This window comes from Porites lutea, chromosome 9 (genome assembly GCF_958299795.1).
Source record: "Porites lutea chromosome 9, jaPorLute2.1, whole genome shotgun sequence".
NCBI classification, from domain to species: domain Eukaryota; kingdom Metazoa; phylum Cnidaria; class Anthozoa; order Scleractinia; family Poritidae; genus Porites; species Porites lutea.
This window is the reverse complement of record NC_133209.1, coordinates 10,853,259-10,872,588: the sequence shown is the minus strand read 5'-3', so window position 1 is coordinate 10,872,588 and position 19,330 is coordinate 10,853,259. Positions and strand designations below refer to the sequence as shown.

General features: G+C 40.4%; 1 protein-coding gene across 2 annotated transcripts in view; it reads right to left on the bottom strand.

The window, feature by feature from the left end:
- The window catches only part of LOC140948769 (voltage-dependent calcium channel subunit alpha-2/delta-1-like), a 55,145-nt gene that overhangs the window by 11,882 nt on the left and 23,933 nt on the right, over positions 1 to 19,330 (bottom strand). For both annotated transcript variants that reach the window (XM_073398035.1, XM_073398036.1), the window contains 15 exons: positions 18,354 to 18,425; positions 16,632 to 16,696; positions 16,068 to 16,132; positions 12,828 to 12,891; positions 12,128 to 12,237; positions 10,669 to 10,747; positions 9,831 to 9,893; positions 8,224 to 8,348; positions 6,891 to 6,986; positions 5,430 to 5,491; positions 3,001 to 3,021; positions 2,451 to 2,519; positions 1,672 to 1,748; positions 732 to 807; positions 365 to 417 (listed from right to left, as the gene is read on the bottom strand). In XM_073398035.1, the coding sequence (XP_073254136.1) occupies positions 365 to 417; positions 732 to 807; positions 1,672 to 1,748; positions 2,451 to 2,519; positions 3,001 to 3,021; positions 5,430 to 5,491; positions 6,891 to 6,986; positions 8,224 to 8,348; positions 9,831 to 9,893; positions 10,669 to 10,747; positions 12,128 to 12,237; positions 12,828 to 12,891; positions 16,068 to 16,132; positions 16,632 to 16,696; positions 18,354 to 18,425 (1,097 nt within the window). The remainder of the gene's footprint in view (positions 1 to 364; positions 418 to 731; positions 808 to 1,671; positions 1,749 to 2,450; positions 2,520 to 3,000; positions 3,022 to 5,429; positions 5,492 to 6,890; positions 6,987 to 8,223; positions 8,349 to 9,830; positions 9,894 to 10,668; positions 10,748 to 12,127; positions 12,238 to 12,827; positions 12,892 to 16,067; positions 16,133 to 16,631; positions 16,697 to 18,353; positions 18,426 to 19,330) is intronic.

The window sequence follows — 19,330 nt, the reverse complement described above, 5'->3', positions numbered from 1 at the left end:
TATCTGTTTCTTTCAGCGGGTACTACCCTAAAGAATTCACCCCATTTGGGTTACGCGTGAGACCACGCCTGATTTGAGACTGAGTCGATGTCGTGTTAGCCTGCGAAGCTTGCGGGCTTGTTATGTCCGGGGTTCTTTCTTAGTGGCAGCGTCACCACGCGAAGCGGGCGGCAAATTTGGCGGGCAATTTAACTTCCACCCATTTTTTCCCACTCGCCCGTGTCAAATCACACTGTGTGACTGTTTTGTGAAGGCCAACATTTTTTCATTGGCTATTACGAGGCTGCATTGCTTATTACACTGTCGAACGGACAGAGATCTGCATCGTGACAATAAAGTCTCATAAAAATACTGAGTTACTTACCAGAACACAGTCTGCGTCCAGAACTGAACGTATGATGTCACCGCAAAGAGAGGCTACACAAATCAGAAAACAAAGAGGTCAGTATACCAAAAGTTACCACACAACAGGAAAACCACGTGCACAATAGTATGTCCGTTTCAAAAAAAGCCGCTGATACAGGGTTTGTGCTGGTTTTTTTCAAGAAGTTTTAGAGCACTTTCTTTTCAAGAGCTTTTCAAGTTCCCCTGAAATCTAAAATTAACTTCGACGGCTTTTGAAGGAGTACTAGGGGTGACACGAGCCTTGCGTTTTGTCTTCCCCACGTACCATTTACCATGATGCCGTATTATTTTGCAATTATTTGTTTCATCCCTTTGTTTGGCCTTACATTCAAAAGTGTCCTGGCATTTGAAGTCTTTTCCTCTGGTTTTTTGCACTCTTCTTGTGTACTATTAAAAGTTAACCTGCATAAAACAAGAACATCCCCAGCCCTGCATGAATAATTATCTCTGAGTAGAAGCGTACTGCCATAGCTAGCTAACTCTCTGCTAACGAGGGATATCTCTATAAGACGCACAGCTCCCTAAAACGGACACATCTAGTGAAATTAATTCCTGCCGTTCTTCAGTCATTTTATTTGACTTTCTATCAAGGGGAAACCTCTGTGAGAGGAAACTTAGTGTCGGTCCCAGCCTTAGTCGCCTTACACACAATGGAGTGCAGTCCTTCAACTGACTGGCGGAAGGCGACTGCTACATGCTACATATAAGCCCGACCGACAAGCTTAGGATTCCCTAGAAAAAAAATCCAGCTAAAGGCTGACAGGCCGGTCAAGCTGTCTTTAAGTGCACTGACCATGACATTGTTCTGATTTTAACTCTCTGTTCTGCATTTTGACATGGACAAGTGACGGAAAATCCGTCGCCTCCGCTGGAAATATAACGCCTTAAAGTGAGTAAAACTGCCAATTTTAAAAGTGATTTGTAGAAAACTGACGAAGATATAACTCCTCAAAGTCGCTAAATTTTAGAGACGTTTGTATGGTGGGTGGCGGGGTGGGGGGGGGGTACAAACTTGCGCCCCCCCCCCCCTGCCACCCACCATATTTTAGCAATTTCGCGATGCTATATCGTCGCTCACTTTAGACGAAGCTATTTCAAACTTGGCAATTTTACTAATGGGGCTCTTTCCAGTGGTGTCGACGGCTTTTCTTTAACTGATCCCGGTTCATAGTTGAAAAAACCGTGGAAAAGTCTATTTAAGATGTTAAATCCCAAAGCTGCTTTTCAGTCAGTAAAATTAACAATAAAAAGCAAACCAAAACTAACTTTTCAAACTGAGATCTGTTGATAAATGTTCTCATGACGGTTCCTCCTCCTTCAAGCGTGCCCAAGAACTTACCGACCTGATGTTAAAACAAAAAGAAAACTGATTTTCCAGTGTACCCAGTTTCTACTGCATAATCGTCGGTTGACACAAAATACAAACTAAGCAGAACAAATTGTGCTTCCCACAAAAAAAGGATTTCTTATCTTGCTGCGTAGGAAATACATGTACTCCTATCCATGAAACTGAATAGTGTGTGGGGGAGAGGGGGGGGTATCATTATTATCGCAGGGAGTCTCAAAAGTTTTAGTGTAAACTACACTAGCCTTAACGTAAATTAAACTCGCTGATAAAAAAAAAAAATGGCTGCTCCCTGTTGAGCTGAATGTTCAGGGGATCGGGAGGTTGTAATTATGGAGTTTAAGATGCTACGAGGCCATGACAGCGACAGCAACGAGAACGTGAAAAAAGCAATAAGGTTTAGATTAGAACAACAAACTTGCAAGTATATTACACTTTTTGGTACATTTTCTTGCCGCTCCTTTCACTACCACCTAAAATTTCAACACACGACGATGAATTTTCCTTTCTCCTTCTAAACTTGAATAGGAATTCAGCTCCAGGCAATTTCCCTTACAATCATGACAAACAGGGTGAGTTGGGATAATCGGGCTGAAGTTTCAAAGAACACGAGGTCACTTTTTAAGTGATGTTTTCGCCGCTGTTCTGGAAACGTATTAACTCCTGTTTTGTTTGTGGGCCGTGACTTTCTCATTTATACCTCAGATTCATCATTGACATTTGACGCCACCACAAAGCCATCATCGTCGATAAAACGACAGTAACGTTCCTGAAACACAAATACAAAAATTGTGGATCTTAAACTAAAAACCAAAAAAAGTAAAACAATGTAAGTTGATTCTCACTGCCATGTATAAATTCTGAACTTAATACTAAAAGTCACTACAAGCTTTGTTTATTGTTGTAGGTATTTGAAACCGACTAGAAACAAAAGGCGAAAAATGTTACTGACTACCCACAAAACGGGAAAAAAATTACCGACTACCGACAGGAAAAATATTAACCGACTAACAACATGGACCGTCATTATCTTTTTTCAGAAAGAGGAGCATATCTATCTTTCTAGGAAGTAACCAAAGATACCACTGACTTTATAAATTTTATTGAAAAGACAAATTTAAAGGTGGAAAACCGAACATTTCTTGTTTCATGAACATCACAAGTCGTTTTACAAATATACCGCATAACGAGGGCATTAACAAATAGGATAATGCGATTTTCCATCACAAACTCAGAGTTGAAACACTTACATCTGAGATGTTGCAGTTCTCCTGTAAAAATGAAAAACGACAACATAAATTTACGTGTTAAAAATGTTGAACAAAAACTAGCCACAAGTCGATATACAAACGCACACAAAACCCACAACCTCTTGCAGCGCCCCGCCGAGAAGCACGCACTCGAAATGTCGCCTTTGGAATTCCTTTGCAGTGGGTTATATACTTCAACTCAGTTCATAAAACTACTTTTTTAGAACAAGCCAGAATTGGCAGGTCAGATCAGTCCAGTCATAAAGAGAATTCCACTACTTATCAGATCTTTGCAGTCAGATCAGTCCTATCCTAAATAGTATATGCTCGGCAGTGATCGAGAAAAGCCTATTTCCTGTACAAACCGGCCGTTCTAAGTTCTGGCTTTGATAACGGCCTAACTCTATTCCATGTCATTTTAAAGGTTTCATAAGCAGCATTTACAGCAGTAATACTAGTGGGGCCGAGCCAATGACTGAAACAAATAATTTAAATCTAACTTAGCATTGTTATGAATCCCAACTGTCCAGAGGCAAACCAACTGGCTATTTCCAAGCGTGGCCTTAATGTGGCTTTACACAGTTTTGGCAGTTTGTGAGTATATGTCATCGCCAAATCATGGCAAGAGAAAGGTTGCAGCTCACAGGCTGAAACTTGGCAAGTGAAAAATATACTGATGAAAGATTTTGATTGACAGATAAAATTTGACGTTTTCGTAGCTTCCATGGCAACATGAACGACTGAATACAACCTTTAAATTTCACGTTTGCTCAGTTTACATCAAATTCACTCATTAGATTTTCCAATCAATTTGCACACAGCTAATTATAGTTAATCATTACCATTTGAAACTTATTTGACCAAATTTTAACAGACTGGTTTTTAGATAATCAATAATATAATTGTACTTTCATTATTACATGTGTCACAAAATTCGTCCGTTCAACATCCATTTTAAAGTTCTCATTATTTAAAATACGATAAAAGTAAAAATTCTGCCAAATATTACAAACTTTTAATGAGTACATTTTGAGAAATCGTCTTTTTGTATACCATTGCTTTTTTTCGCCGCCATGTTTGTTTGTCCAAAACACGCGCGGTCTCACGCGAGTTCCCGCTGACTGCCCGTAAAACTGTGTTCAGCCACCTTAAGGAGTTGAACTCGGGACTACCGAGAACAAATCAAGCTGGCGGTCAGGGGGGGACTTGAACTCAGGGCCTTCGAATTGCAAGTCCAGCGCTCTAATGAACTGCTTGGCCACGCCGCCACTGCCAACTGGGGCCAACATTTCACAAATATTGCCTAACTCGTATTCTACTAAGTTCATTTCGAGTAATCTCTTCGAACCTTCCCACAACATCCACCTTAGGACAGAAAAAAGTGGCCGTTATGAGAAGGTAGGGGGGTAATATGACATTTTTTTTCATTTTAAGGAGTACGTACGACATATTATGCTGAGTTCATGCTCAGGGTATCCCATGATGGTAACCCAATCATATATAGTAATTATACAGAGATAAAATACACAAAACACTTGAATAATGCTTTACATCAAAATGCTAACATAACAAAACGAGTAAGGTACGCAATATTCGCCTTAAGTATCGTAGACGATTCATGCTTACTGCAGCATTATTTTATAAATGGAACACAATCAAAATACGCTTGCCACGATTGATCATTAACGCGCCATACCGATCAAATATCATGACCACTCTTGACTTTCATCAGTCGCTGAAAAAACTGGCCATTGTCGAGAGGTTATTTTGGCAGTTGGGGACACGCTTTAGTGGCCGTTGCCGTTGCAGAGAGAGTTAAACAAGAGTCAATGTATGGACTGTCCGCCGGAACAAAAGGAAGTGGCCGTTGTGAAGAGGCCCGGGGGGCGGGGTACTTCCTTATAAGACGCTAATGAGGATGTGCCGCTGGATGGGGTCGCATTTTCACGACTGGATTGACTAAAATGGGGTCGTATTTTCAATAGAGTTACTAGAATGGGGTGGCAGATTTTTGGATCCTTTGGGGTAAGACAGTTCTTCATATTTACGGTTTACTTAGCGAACGTACCAGAATGTTTGTATTGTAGATGAAAAGTAAAGTGTTCTTCATTCAATCCAAAAAATGGGTCAATTCATAAAAATAGAAAGTGACTAATTTGGGATCGCGAAAAATTACATATTTGCCGGAAAGTGGCTAAGATGGGGTCTATAATTGGCCACAGAATAGACTATAATGGGGTAGGGGCTCTAAGAGGCCAGCGGCACATACCCAGCAAAAATTAACCTAAGTACCCCCCCCCCCCTTCCACTCGGGTAAAGAGAAGTCTTTACACGAATTACAGTAAATTATGCGTTCCAAGGCCGCAATATTATGAAGCTCGCCAAAATTTGCGAGCCCTGTTTTGTTCTTGGTAAACTGCGTCTCTTACCCTTCCAACAGCGTCGAATAACTTTTCTGTGAAAGTCTTCTCTTTTACGTGCATTCCAACCACTGTTAACAAAGAAAGAATTAAATTACACACAAAAAAGCCAACGGCAGAAATACTGTACTGTATACACTTGGTTTGTCAAAAAATAAACTGGAAACATATCTCGTTTTTTATCAACAGTGATTTAGCGAAAAAGAAACAATAAATAAGAGCGTAAACAGTCGACGTCGGTTTCGGCATCATCGTAACACCACTATCAATACTACATAAAGTAGCAAATTATGCGAATGTGTTTAGTTGTTATTTAAGTATTGCTTTGCCTAGGACTTGAGAATGATATAAATACTACTTCTTTGAAAAGAAAGGAAACATTTTATCCAAAGGATAAACTTTCTAATTTAGTTTATGGCTTAATAATAAACCTTAGTCAAGAGATAGCAAAATAAATCAGTTGTATATTCCAAAGCCTTCTTGAAGTTATAGTTACGGCGTGGCACAAAGGAAGAGACAAGATTAGGTGCCAGATTTGCAAAGCCATCCCATCTTAAAATGCATCTCAAGTAGTCTTTACGATAATAGCAGGCTAGGCATGCATCACGGGAAACGACAGATGGCACTGAGATGCTCACCCCATTGTTAATGTATGAATCCAACAACGGTAATGAAGTAATATCTCATGTTTCTTAATGAAAGTGAAAGCACTCAAATTTACGTTGTAAATGGCCAGCGCCAATCAACAAGCGTAATATCCCAGCAGAAAGAAATAGTCACGTGGGCATCTTACTAAGCCGACCACATTTTAAGACAGACTGAGAGCCTCACAATTGTAGGGTGAGCATTTTCAAGGACAGACAAAAGTTGTTCTAGACTGGGTTGTAAGCCCTACTGACGCTGTTAACAGCAAACAATTTCCGTAGTTGATATAGTCAATTTCTCACCATAAAAATATTCGAAACCTGACGTTTGGTGCGCATCGTTACAGCTATCTCCACTTAGGACTCCTTCGTAAATCGCGGAGGCTGTTATCCGCCTCGGCCTTCGGCCTTGGTGGAAAACACTTTCCTCGATCTGCATAATTCTTCATAAGATACTCAGCCTCATTCATTAATTGTTAAATAAGTTTATGCATCACTTAATCAACACTGTAGACAGACGGCTGCAATGGTTCCGCTCAGCGTTCTTGTTACGAAGGATTGAGAATGGTTTACGGTATATAGACTTTTAACCGCAAATGTAAAAAACTAGGCTCCACCAATATTTTGTCAAGAAGCAGACTTGACTGTGACATTATTGTTGAAGGCCAAGTTTATGGTGTAGTCCAGTTGACAGCAAGAAAAGTTACCTGAAGTAAAGGGACCCTTCAGCTCGAACTCTCAGACACACTCACTCAACCCGTACTGGGTTAGAAGCATATCACGCTCTCACCCGACCCACAACATTCGAAGCCTCAGTCCAACTCACCTGCAGCTACAACTTTGTTGTTGTTGTTTTTGTCTGAAATAATGATAGGAGCACTTGCGGTTATCGTGACAGATTCGTTGACATCACTTTGGTAATCTACAACACAAAAGTAAAACCGTAATGAGAAACACTGCTAGCAGAAGGAGTTCAGTAATACTAGTGGGTGGGTGTTTCACAGCAACACAGAAAAGCTTACAAAAACTTTTTTTCACATTTCCCTCGATCTCTACTCAGGTCATTCTATAATCATCGTGTCACTAGATAGCGACATCAAACTTTTGGCCTCGTCTACTGCATTTATCCACCGGCCTCTCATATTTACACCACGCTGGAACCAGGCTCCTCCGAAAAAAAAAATTGACGAGCAAGGCGAGCCAAGCTAGGGACTGGGGAGGAGGAAGAGCTGCACGCCTTTTTTACCCACTTTCCCACTAAGGAGAGGAGCCTGGTCCCAGGCTACTCTCATTTCAAAGAAGAGTAAAGGAACACGTGATGCTGGCCCGGAGATGTGCTCTCATCTCTCATGAATTGTGCGGATAAAGCGATTTCCACGGACCTTCAGTTCAATCCCCAAGTTGTCGTGATGTCCCTGTCAAGTCTGGAGAAGAAACACTCCGGCGCAGGCTCTTTACACAAAAGGAGATTTTTCTGGATCAAAAATGTTCCCGGATTTGTTACATTTAAAATATTTGGATTCACAGGCGAACATCCCTCAGTAAATCCGAGAACATTCATATGAAATATGAAGTATTCACTTTAGATACCGGATTCAAAATCTCCGGACACAAGATCAAAGAAAAACAAATCAGGTACCACAGGGTTAGTACCCTTTTAAGCTCTTTAAAATCCATGACTTTCCATGAATTTTTCCATGACCTCAGGTTACGCTGTCACTTTCAAAAATTTTCAAAACTATTCTTGTCTTAAGGTATTTTTTAACTTTAAACAGTTCAACAGAAAAACTCTGGTGTCCATCAAAGTGTGTACCGTTCGCGATGTTTAATGAATTCTCTCTAACTCACATCGTCCTTGCTTTGCCATCTGCAGTAACTAATCCACCAGACAATACTTTTTTAAAATTTTCCACGATTTTCCATGACCCACAAGTAAATTCCATGACTTTTCAGGCCTATAAAATGAAATTCTTCCATAACCTGTACAAACCCTGTCCTAAAACCTTCTGGATTCTTCCCGAAAATACAAACGTATACTTTTGCTGTCATTTCCCCCCTACACAACCAGCAAAAGTATTTTTAATATCTTCAGGTTCTACGGTGGAACAACTAGAAATGTTTTTTGCATTCCCAACGTATGATTATGTCTGTTTTCTTACCATGTGCTCTGTAAGGAGCAGAGAAAACAATGATCGTTTTGTCCACGTCATCAGCTTTGTCTGCATACTGAACTGCTTGTCTGTAAAACTGTTTTTTAGTGTAATATCGTGGCAATGTAATATTGCTGTAAAGATAACATAGACAACAGAAGTCGTTTGGTATAATAGGACCTTTGCAGCTTGCCATTCTCGTGGTACAAAACTACCATGCTGGGACGCAAAAGTCGCACTGGGACAAGAAAAACACAGGACATTACTAGTTAAAATTATGTATGCCTTTTGCTGGTCTTGCCCCAGTACGACTTTTGCGTTTCAGCATGGCGGTTTTGTACCACGTGAATGGCAAGCTGCATTAAGGGCCTTTTCATGATTTCTAATAAGAAGGTGCTTAGATGTAATTATAGAGCGTTTTCACACGACCTCACGGCGGCCATATTGGTGTTCCAAAACAATGAAACGGCGGCCATGTTGGTGTACCAAGACAATCCTGTGGGAATTGAACTCTTTTCTTATACAAACGCTTTCTTTGTTTCCAATGAATTTGCATAGATGCTGGCCATGTGAGTGAAAACGCTCTGTAGGCTCCTGGTGTAACATGTAACAGTTTAATCACAATTACATGCAAATTCATGTTACAGATGTAATATCCCCAATACGTAGCCTGCTCACAGACCCTTTATTTTCTCTTCAAAGTCCGTCGAGCGCGGGTGATAAAATATAAACCGCAGGGGATTTATTGAAATAAAACAACGTCTGTGTACAGGCTACCCAATCGCCACTTAGGGAACGAAAAATGAAAAGGGAACTGGAGACGAAATGTGTCCCGCAATTGTTTGTGGGATCATTTCTGGAGACGCGCCAATCAGCTATTGGCCAATTTTTTTCTCTGTCCCTAGTAACAGCCCCAAAAGTCTTTGCGAAAGTAAACTCCGTCCAGTCTCCTGTTTCTGAAGAGGAGAATAGTCATAACATTCTCACATTCTGTTTGACACCCCCTCTTCCCCATAGAACACTGTTGAGAGATCGTGATGTTGTGCAGATTTTAAACCCGTACAACTTTTGTCACAACATTATCACAACACATTTTGGCTATTGCTTTCGATATGTTGAGGCTGTTGGACCGGCTCTCATCCGTTCTCACAACTTTGCTGTACACACCGTAAGTAATCCTGGCTTGTAATGAAAAACAATACAGGAGACTGTATTTAGCCTGCAAGCAAGCCCCCCATTTCGGATGGCGAGCGAAGACACGCGACAACGCGCGAGTGAGCTGCTGTGACTCCTAACGATATCCCCAAAACGGACAGCTTGCTCGCAGACTAGATGGTACAACCCGGCATGATCTTAACATCTCCCATCATTCTCTCAACGAATCCGGTGATGTCTTGAGGTTGTATCTTGATGTACCAGTGCACAAGGGAATTCTCTTATGCAATGTACTTGTTTCTGTATAATCTCCTGTTCCGTCAGTCTTCCGTCTGTTTTTGTCCGTGTGTACTGACTAACTACTAAGGGAGGACAGAATTCTGACTGACTGGCGTTTAACAATATAAGCTGCAACAGTTAAGTAATTTCCAGACAAGCCCAATTCTTATCCAAGAACATACCTGGAATTTAGCCACCTCATGATTCCTCCATGCGTTGCCACAAATATATCTTCTATTCCATCCCTGCAAACAGCAGAATATTTTAAAATCTGTACTGTGATGCAGGGGATATCCATACTTCCTCATTGAGGGTTTATTAGCTTTGCCCCCCAACCCCCATTACTCTGGAAGTCCCTTTTAAGGTTTTATGCTTTCCCTTAAACGTTTTGGCCGTTAAGACCCTCCTCCACTTCGTAATAGGTTCTTATTTTCTTAAGACAAAATACACTGTATTGAAGAGCATTTAATGTTACAGTGGAACCTCGATTTAACGAGATCCTCGTTATAACGAACATAATCCAGAAACGCGAACGTAAAATATAACTCGATATAACGAATAAATGTCAAACATGTGACCGAAAGATAGCTAAAGATGAATGCGAAACAGAACAACGGGGATAAAATTTATGTGTACAGTAGTTTTTCTTGTGTTTCTAGTGTGGTAGCTATGTACAGCTCTGAACTGGGACAATAGCTTTGTATACAGATCTTTATTACAGAAATTGTTCAGACCCGGAAATACTGGGCTTTAGAAATTAATCATTAGCTATACACCGATTTAACGAACATTTTGCTTGTTTTCCCAAAAATTCGTTAAATCGAGGTTTTCGATATAACGAACAAATTTTCCCACTCCCTTGGCACTTCGTTAAATCGAGGTTCCATTGTAACAGGGAAGTGCGCTTAAGGCACACATGGTCATTTATATGAGTCGCTGCCTTGGGAACACCCTATCTACCCTGGTGAACCAATCAGCTACAAGGTGTTGTTAACAGGTGACTGGAGTCACTAAACTCACTTAGTTTCCCAGTGCTTAGCAGCTGCCTCCTTGGTTAGATTTGCATCAAAGAGCAAGTGTTTCAGTTTTGCCCTATCACCTAGAAAAAAATAGAAACCACTTACTGTAGCTTCATGTATTGTTCATATACGTCCCTACGCTTCCTTTCTTACTTCAAATACACTTCCCCCTTCTTCCCCCAGACAACACCATTTACCACAGAAACAAACGTTGCATCTGCAATGGACCAGCCCTAAGTCATAACCGTTGATCCCGCCCTGCTATTTTCTGTTACCGGATAGGCAAACTTAACAAATCACGAGGAACGCTTATCAACTTGGCCGGAAAAAAACACTGAGGTTGACCACTTAATAGAGGTTTTCCAAACATTTAGCCCATAGCGTGGCAGAAATTGACCTGCAGGGCAAAATTGATTACTCTATTTACAAGTTCTTGTTCACAACAACAGTAACGCGAAATATGATAAACGTATTTGGATGTTCAGTAGAGTTAACACCGAAACAGTAATGTCGTTCGTAAGGCAAGCGTCTTCTCAATCAAGCAAATTATCAGCAATCTTGAAAATATCACTCAACATGAAGACAAAAAAAAAAATTTTATCGAACAGTTTGCGTTACTAACAAATGTTTGATCGTTTAGCGAACTGTGCCAGCAAAGCAAGTGCAAGGGAGAAATATCAGCCAATCAGAAACCAAGCAGTAGACAGCACAATCGCAGCACTAATGTGCAAAAAACATCATGTGGGCTCACTCTGTTCCATGTTTAGACAAAAACTGTTCGCTCGTTTAGCCAATCCATTTTGTGTGTGCCGAAAATGCTGAACCAAAACATTTTGTTTTTTTTTTTAGTGGAGGCTTAACATATAAATGCCTGTGCAATATTTTACTCCCTCAGGGTAATCACAGAATGCCCTCACATTTATTCACCACTTAATGCAGCTATTTCGAGAAAGGTTGTCGGAAAAAGTGTACGCGACAATCCCGAAAGGTATTGTGGGTGATCTTGAGTTCACTGTTCTTCAAAGAAATTTGAGGGAATGGCACGAGAGGCCATGGACATATGTTTACGATGGCTGAAGGAAAGTAACAAAAGTAGGTTCGACAGCTACAGTGTCAGGAACAGTGAATTGATCGTATCCCATACTACCTTTCGCGATTGTCGCATGGACATTTTTTACGACAACTTTCCTCGACGAGAAGGAAACCACGCTGGGCTGTCTTTCGCAATGACTTCTGGGACTGTTACTAGGGATTGAGGAAAAAACCGGCCAATAGCTGACCGGTGCGCTCCCTCCTACATTTCGGCTCCAGTCCCCTTCTCGTTTCTAATATAACAAATTGCCCACGATCAACCTATTTTCAAAATGCCATTCAACTTATACAGAGAACTCACATGCGAGTTCTTCCCACAAAATAAATTCTATCTACAAAAATGAACTACAATAATTTAAGTGACATACAGTTGTTTTCACGGTTTGTATCATCGATGATGTCTTCGGCAGTTGGATATATAGACCCATAGACCGGTATGTGATCGGCATCTGCTACATTGGTGTTTGGACAGATTTTCCTGACGAGACAACACGACAAGTTAGCACAAAAGACGGCATTAAAATGGGACAAACTGAAACTATAGATCTAAACAAAAACCACAACTTTTCTGATTTGTTCGTATTTACTACTGAATTGGTAGGAAATATCCCCTTGCTGAAAGGAAATATCATTTTGGAAATGAGAGAACAGGATTCTTGTTCAGCCAAGCTATTGTTAAGAATATACTATCAGTAAAGCAACTGTTTACTATTTTCTGTGACTTTTAGCTAGACTACTAACAGCGCACTCTTCAGTTAGTCTAGTGACCGAGCTGTAGGGTAGGGTGGGGAGGCTGAGTGAACGAGTCCAGAAGGAACTGGAAACTGGCGCTTTTTCCCCAATAAAAGTCTATATTAAGGTTAAGCGAAAAGATGCGGTTTTTGCTGAACATACAATACAAAGGTGCCTTTTCAGTATATAGAATACAGTGAAGGTAGGGGTATGGACTTGTAAGGGAAGAGTGACAATATTTCGTTTGAATACCTCTTCCCCCCCCCCCGCCGGCCTCCTTTGCACTAAAACCGAGCCGGCTAAAAGCCAATACGTCACGGTAGAATATTAACCTACCATGGTGCAACCACGACAGCTTCGTTCTTAGCTTTGCTTAAATACTGCGGCGCATCTGTAAAATCTAAAGGTTGGAAAAGCCAGAACATGAAGTTGAATGCAACTGAGTTGAAGTCAAAGCGTATGGAAAGTAGCAAAAGTTTAAATGGAAAGGGAGATTACCTAAATAAATCATGAATGATACAAAATCGACGGACTCCTGCCTACTACAGAATTAAAACCGACACATAGCAGCAAGCAGTTCAAATAAATAAAATACACAGCTTTTTATGCACAAAAAGCGACGATCAACATTTTTGACAGTGGTCATAGCTGCAATTGACCAGTTGATTTATTAAGGATTAAAACATATTTAAGGGCGACGTGTATGTCAAAATGATATTTCTAAAATCACCGACAACAATTAAGGTAAATCATATTGAATCTCATTTAAAACAGAAACAACTCTCAAGTTCCAGTGTCTCGCTTTTTTGGCCGAGATAGAATCGTAATTGTCTGCCGACTTGTAATTATAGCCGATTACCAAGTACCGCACAGGTTCCATTTTGTCTTATAATCCTCGAACAAATGCTGCATTCTTCTGACTGGGTATGGCTGCTATTAGTAATTTTGCTTCCATTGGCGGCGTTTAATCTAGTAAATACGGTATTTACTGATTTATAGCAAAATCATCGACTTTCTAGCCCCCTTTTAACTCTTTGGTTTCCCTTCTCAGGTATCTTTTATGAGCCGATGACCTGGTATACAGGGTGTCCCAAAAGTTCGTTCCTCTTATTACATGCGACATGCGACATGCGACAACTTTTGATCGAAACTACACTTCTGCATGATATTTCTTAAAGACGTTTATTGCTTTACTGAGTACATATATTCGGAAAGTCAGTATCCGGCATGCCCTTCTTTGTTTGTTATCACGCTCCGAAGCCGTTGCGGCATGGAGTGGGATACGTCATGTACCGTGGAGAGCGGGATTTCCTTCCAGGCTTGTTTGAGCCGTCTTTTCAGATCCTTCATGCTTTAGGAGTTGGGTCTTAATAGACAACTTCATCCATTGTGCTCCAAAGATTCTCCACAGGGTTGATATCTAGGGAATTTGGGGGCCAGCATTTTTTCTCTATAAAATTTGGCAGGTTTTTTTTGCACCATGCTTGGGTGGCCTTGGCTGCGTGTGCTGGCGCCCCGTCTTGGACGAACGTCATGTGGCGATTGGAACTGAACAATTTTCGCTTGTCTGTTGCTTCATTCACATTTTTACTGTGAAGGACAGGCTTTACTTCTTTCTCTAATGTGTTGTTGATGTAGTAATCGGCAGTCAAAGTCTGTTCGTGGGTAAAAAATGTATCCCAGTGAGACCGCGGCCTGTCATTCCGCCCCATATGATCCATTTTGAACTTTTTTTAACCCGATACGCTGGAGGAACTTGGCTCTCCTGAGAACCCCAAGCAATATCATTTTTTGGATTGGGAAGCTGAAACAAATATTTGGGACAAAATCACCCCATTCTTCCGCAGTGAGGTTTTTGTACTGCGTAGCAAATTTCAGTCGAGCTGAACGCTGCTTGGCCGTGCAGAGCAGAGGTTTCTTTTGCCTTCTCAGCGGTCTCCAACCTTCGCTTTTCATAAACCTCCAGATGGTGCTTTCCCCCCAACATGGCCTTTGCTTGCTAATTGTTGTGAAAGCTGTCTGGTCGAGTTTCCCCTTTTGTACTTAGCTTTGTTCAGAATTCTTTTAGCTGCCTCATTAAGGATTTTCGGTCTTCCCGTTATTTTCTCGTCTTCAAACCCGTCATTTCTTGACGAACATTTCACTACCCAACGTTCAGATTTTTTCAGCTTTTTGGAAATTTCTTTAACTGACAAGCCAGTGGATCTAAGCATAGACGCTTGGGCTTTTAAGTAGCTGAGCTTTTTAACATTAACAGGGTGCATCTTTCATGATATTCACCAAACCGAGGAAAGATTGTGAGCAATTCAGGACACGAAATACGACAAATGTTTGGCGGGAAAATATCAACGCGCGTGCACACCTTTGGCGGGAAAATGCAAAAATTGAATATTCCAATAAAAAGATGGCGCAAAAAATACATGATACTTTATCAGACTGAAATAAACAACTTTTGCATAAATGATTTGTTTCACGAGTACAATCGTAAGTTACACTACAGACTTACAAAGTAGAGGAACGAACTTTTGGGACACCCTGTATTCTTGACTATTGTTCGCTTCTTTTCATCGGTATTGTTTCAGGAATATGGGAAACGTTTTCTCACAACTTGGCTAAGAATGTACAAATTTTGTACAAGCAGTTGCAATGAGTAGAAAGCCAAGGCAACCTTTCAATTTAAACTGCAATCACGCGATTCCGTTTTCTCTTGAAAAGAGAGGGAAAAAAAGAACGCCTGATACATTTTTATTACCCGCCGCCAAGTATAGATGGTTTTCACAGTGACGTCATCAAATTATAAAGTCAAGATAGCGAGATTTTATGAATTCTTATTTACACTAGGTTTAAGATAAAAAATAAATCTTTGCACAAGTTTCCAGTCCCGTAGCATGTTTCGTTTTGAATATACAGTAATTTGAACTTCCGAGTTTTCACAGTACGTGACACAAATAGGAATGCTGTCTCGTTGAAAAAAAGTCTCTCCTCTTGAGTTTCAGCAGTATAACCATTTCAATTATTAGAAGACATGTTTATGTGCACGTATGCTAGTTCTCGAGTGAAAAGAAAGAGCTTTTATAGAAAAAGTGAACTTCAGATGTTTTTGGTTGACTTCCGGCGGCCATATTGGTGCACAAAGCGTTACAAGTATGGCGTCTCCACACAAAGTTCTACAAAGGTGAGTGACACGTTTCAGCAAATAACTCAGAAACTGTGCGCCACAAAGACCTGAGACTTCGACAAATTGTTTATATCTTAGTCTTTTATAACATTTCATTTTCTTGGCTTCTTCCACTGGACGGTTTCCAATTTATTTTTTTGTTGCGTGACAGTGAAAACGATCTATACTTTGCGCGTAAACAAAAAAAAACATTTTGGGTGAATATTGTTCGTTCTTTAAGCGAAGGACCTGAAACTATCCTCACCTCGACTGCATAAACTTATATCGAAACGACCGGTAACCGGTAAATGACAGGAGACAAGAGGGAAAATGTTCTTTTCACACTTCAGACACAGATGGTTTCACACAGATGCTTTACAAAAGGAACTTGACGTTATATGAAAATCATAGTTACATACCTATACCTGTGACGCCACTAAGATCCAGGGTATAAAGACCGCTCTGTGGAATCGCCACTGCAGCGCTGAATAAAAAAAAAGCAATTCACTTAGAATCGTGTCAACGCAGCGAAAATGTATGTATCCCAACCTGTGCGAGCAGCTAAAGAAACAACACTGCCGTCCCGGCCCGTAAAAACAAAGTTCAGCTAATTAAAAAAGAAAGCAAAGGCAGGTGCACTTTTGTATGCAGCAGAAAAAGAAAATTCTCTAACAAAGAAACAAGAAGATTCTCAACTAAGCCAAGCGTAACTGTAGTAAGAAGACGGGTCTAACAATCGGTTGTCTGTCATAAAGGCGCCTCAACTTTGCCGAGATTGTTGGGCGTGGACAAATATTACCTTTTTACCACTCAATTAAAAAAGATAAAGTTTCCCATTCCTTGACGCAACACTTAAAAAAACAATAAGATGTGCAATGCAGGGTTTGAAAAACTTTATAATTCGTACCGAACATAGTGAAGAACACAGTGATGAACGTACAATGAGTGAACTGCACACATGCATGCCGTGAAATCATATTTACCTGAAAGAGGTGTTTTCTATCGGGCTGTAAAAGTAATGGAATTCCTCGCTCCAACTTATTCTCTTCTGTTAAAAGATAAGCACATCAAATTTTACAAAGTAAGAAATAGCGTGACATGAAGCGTTCTCTGAGCTACTACATCTACGCATACCGCGCAAAGACTATGTTTCTTTCTCAAAAATTTTATACAACGCACGTTTTGCCTAAAAGAATGCGTATCGGTCGGGGCTATCTACTTACTGACTAAAAACGAGCCCAAACGGAGAAGGGCCTAATATATTTCATCAACACAGTTTGAGTGACGAAATAACGGGGATATCACTACCACTCCATAGGGAGGCAGTTGATTGACTTTATGGCCACTTCTCAGTATCCCCAACCTGGCATATTATTCGCTAGTAGCTGAATATCAGCATAAGGTAACAAAAGGTTTAGGCTATATCCAACGCTCCAAGATGATTAATTTTGTATTCACGGCTAAATCGATTATTTTAGCACGATTCTGCTGCCAACCTCGTTCCCAGGGGAGAGAACCTGGGAACAAGGTTGTTCTGCTGCCAGCATGAGGCTGACAGACAGCGGATCAATGTCGTGCTATTTCTGACGGATTGTGCCCTTTCTCTCTCATTCCTCCACAGAGGTTCCCGCTGGGTACACCCAATTAAAAAACGATTCCATAGAAAAAATTTTAGAAAGCCAACAGGAATTAATTAGTCTAATAAGGCTAGTGAATTCACCGCATTTGCAGCATCCGCATATGGACGTCGAATTAGCCTGTTGGAAATTGCTATTGTTTAAAGCTGAAAATCGACGAAAAAAATTCCAGTAGGGAAATGTAACGGCTGCAAAAAAATCCACCCTGAGAATGTGGCTTAATTAGCCTAATTAATTTCCATTTGGCTTTTCTCTTTTTTCAGTTTTCTAGGACAACGTTATTGCAATTAGGTCAGCATTAGATCCCGTCGGCCGTCGCCCCTTATGAAATTTACACAAGGTAAAACTGTTTTCTGCTTTTATATCACACTTAGATGATATTTCAAGCTGGAAATGTTCATGAAAGTGCAAGTCTCTTCAATTTGAAGGAAAAGAAAATTTGATATTAAAGACAGTAGGATTCGAACACACGACTCAGATGGTCCAGTATACTTACCTACGCTAACCACTAGGCCACTGAGGATTTGCTGGATGTAGGTGAAATAATTTAAGTACATATAGCATCAACCCCAAACCAAAAACAAGGATCTAACCAGTTTCAAAACAGTGCTTAACCCTAATCAGTAAAGGAAGTGCTAAACCCCAATCTGTAAAGGCGGTGCTTAACCCTAAAACTAAGTGGTGTAAATTTCATGAGGTGCCCGAAGGGGCTACGGTCGATGAGATCTAATGATAACCTTGCAATTAGGGGTATTTCAATAAAACAGCGATAATTAAAAAATTACCGCGATGCATGATGGAAAAAAGGAAAAAGGCGGGAGTCTCTCTTTCCCCTTCCCATCGTCCTACGCGCGCTAATTTTTCCTTCTCTCCAGCCTTCCTGCGACACAAACAAGCCTCTGGGCGGAACTTTCATGTTCGCAGGAAAAAGTTCTCTAACATGTATCTAAAAATAAACCGGTCCGTGAAAACGCCGTGACATAGGCCTAGTATGGGGGTCGCTCTCTCCTGTGGGTTATGGTTCCTGCTCGGTGTCAGTAGTAGACACCTGAGAAATCAATAGCTAACCTTGTCTTCAGAAATTAAACGGTTTGGAAATGACATGTTGCCAGTTAGTCTGTCAATCATCTTACGCATAAGCTGAAACACAACAGTTAAAATTCATTCATGAAATTAATCAGTGGAACAAACTAAATAAAAAGCTTATTATATCATAAACTGTGTACATATTCAGTACATCGTCACAAGCCGTGTTCTTGAAAAAATATGCTATTTTTTAGAATTCTACAGGACAATTTTCTAGATATCAATCATTCTGAAAAAGACCTCCGTAATTGTGATGACATGTTCGACATAGAATTGTTAAAACTGGATCCAGTCTAGATTCATTTTCCTTGTCCCCTGACAATGGCCCAGTCCATAAATCCCCAAAAAGGAAAGTTTTGGGTGTATCGACCTTCAGTCAGGACTACATAAACAATGAAAACGATTACCGAAAAAAAAATTTTTGAAAAGGCTCTCAGAGGGATGGAAATTTTTGAAAACGCCATTTTCTTGTACTCGTGTGGACAGGCAAAAGGGAATTATTATTAAACGATGACATCCGCGTTACCTTCTTTATAGCCTCCACGCAACGCTCCTCCCATTTGCGGGAATGAGCGTTGTGACCCAAAGAACGGCTGTGAAGAAGCCTACCTTTTTAAGATTTAGAGCATACCTCGATTCAATTTTTCTATTATTCAGGTAAAATGTTCCGGCCTTTTTTTCATATTAAGACAAAATTAGTACGGCTACTTTTAACAAATCCGAAAATCGAAGCGTAAAACGACTTAACATGACTCAGAGGTTCTGAGTTATTAAACCAGGAAGCGAAAGAATTACTTGTTAAAACAAACTTTCTGATCAAACAATTGAGTTCAAAGGAACAGAGAAAGATCTTTTCGCCGGAATAATTTGAGGCCAATATCCATTCCTGTTTGAGAACGAATACATGTGGACAGGCTAAAACAATGAAAACAATACGTGTACACGAGAACTTTTTTGAA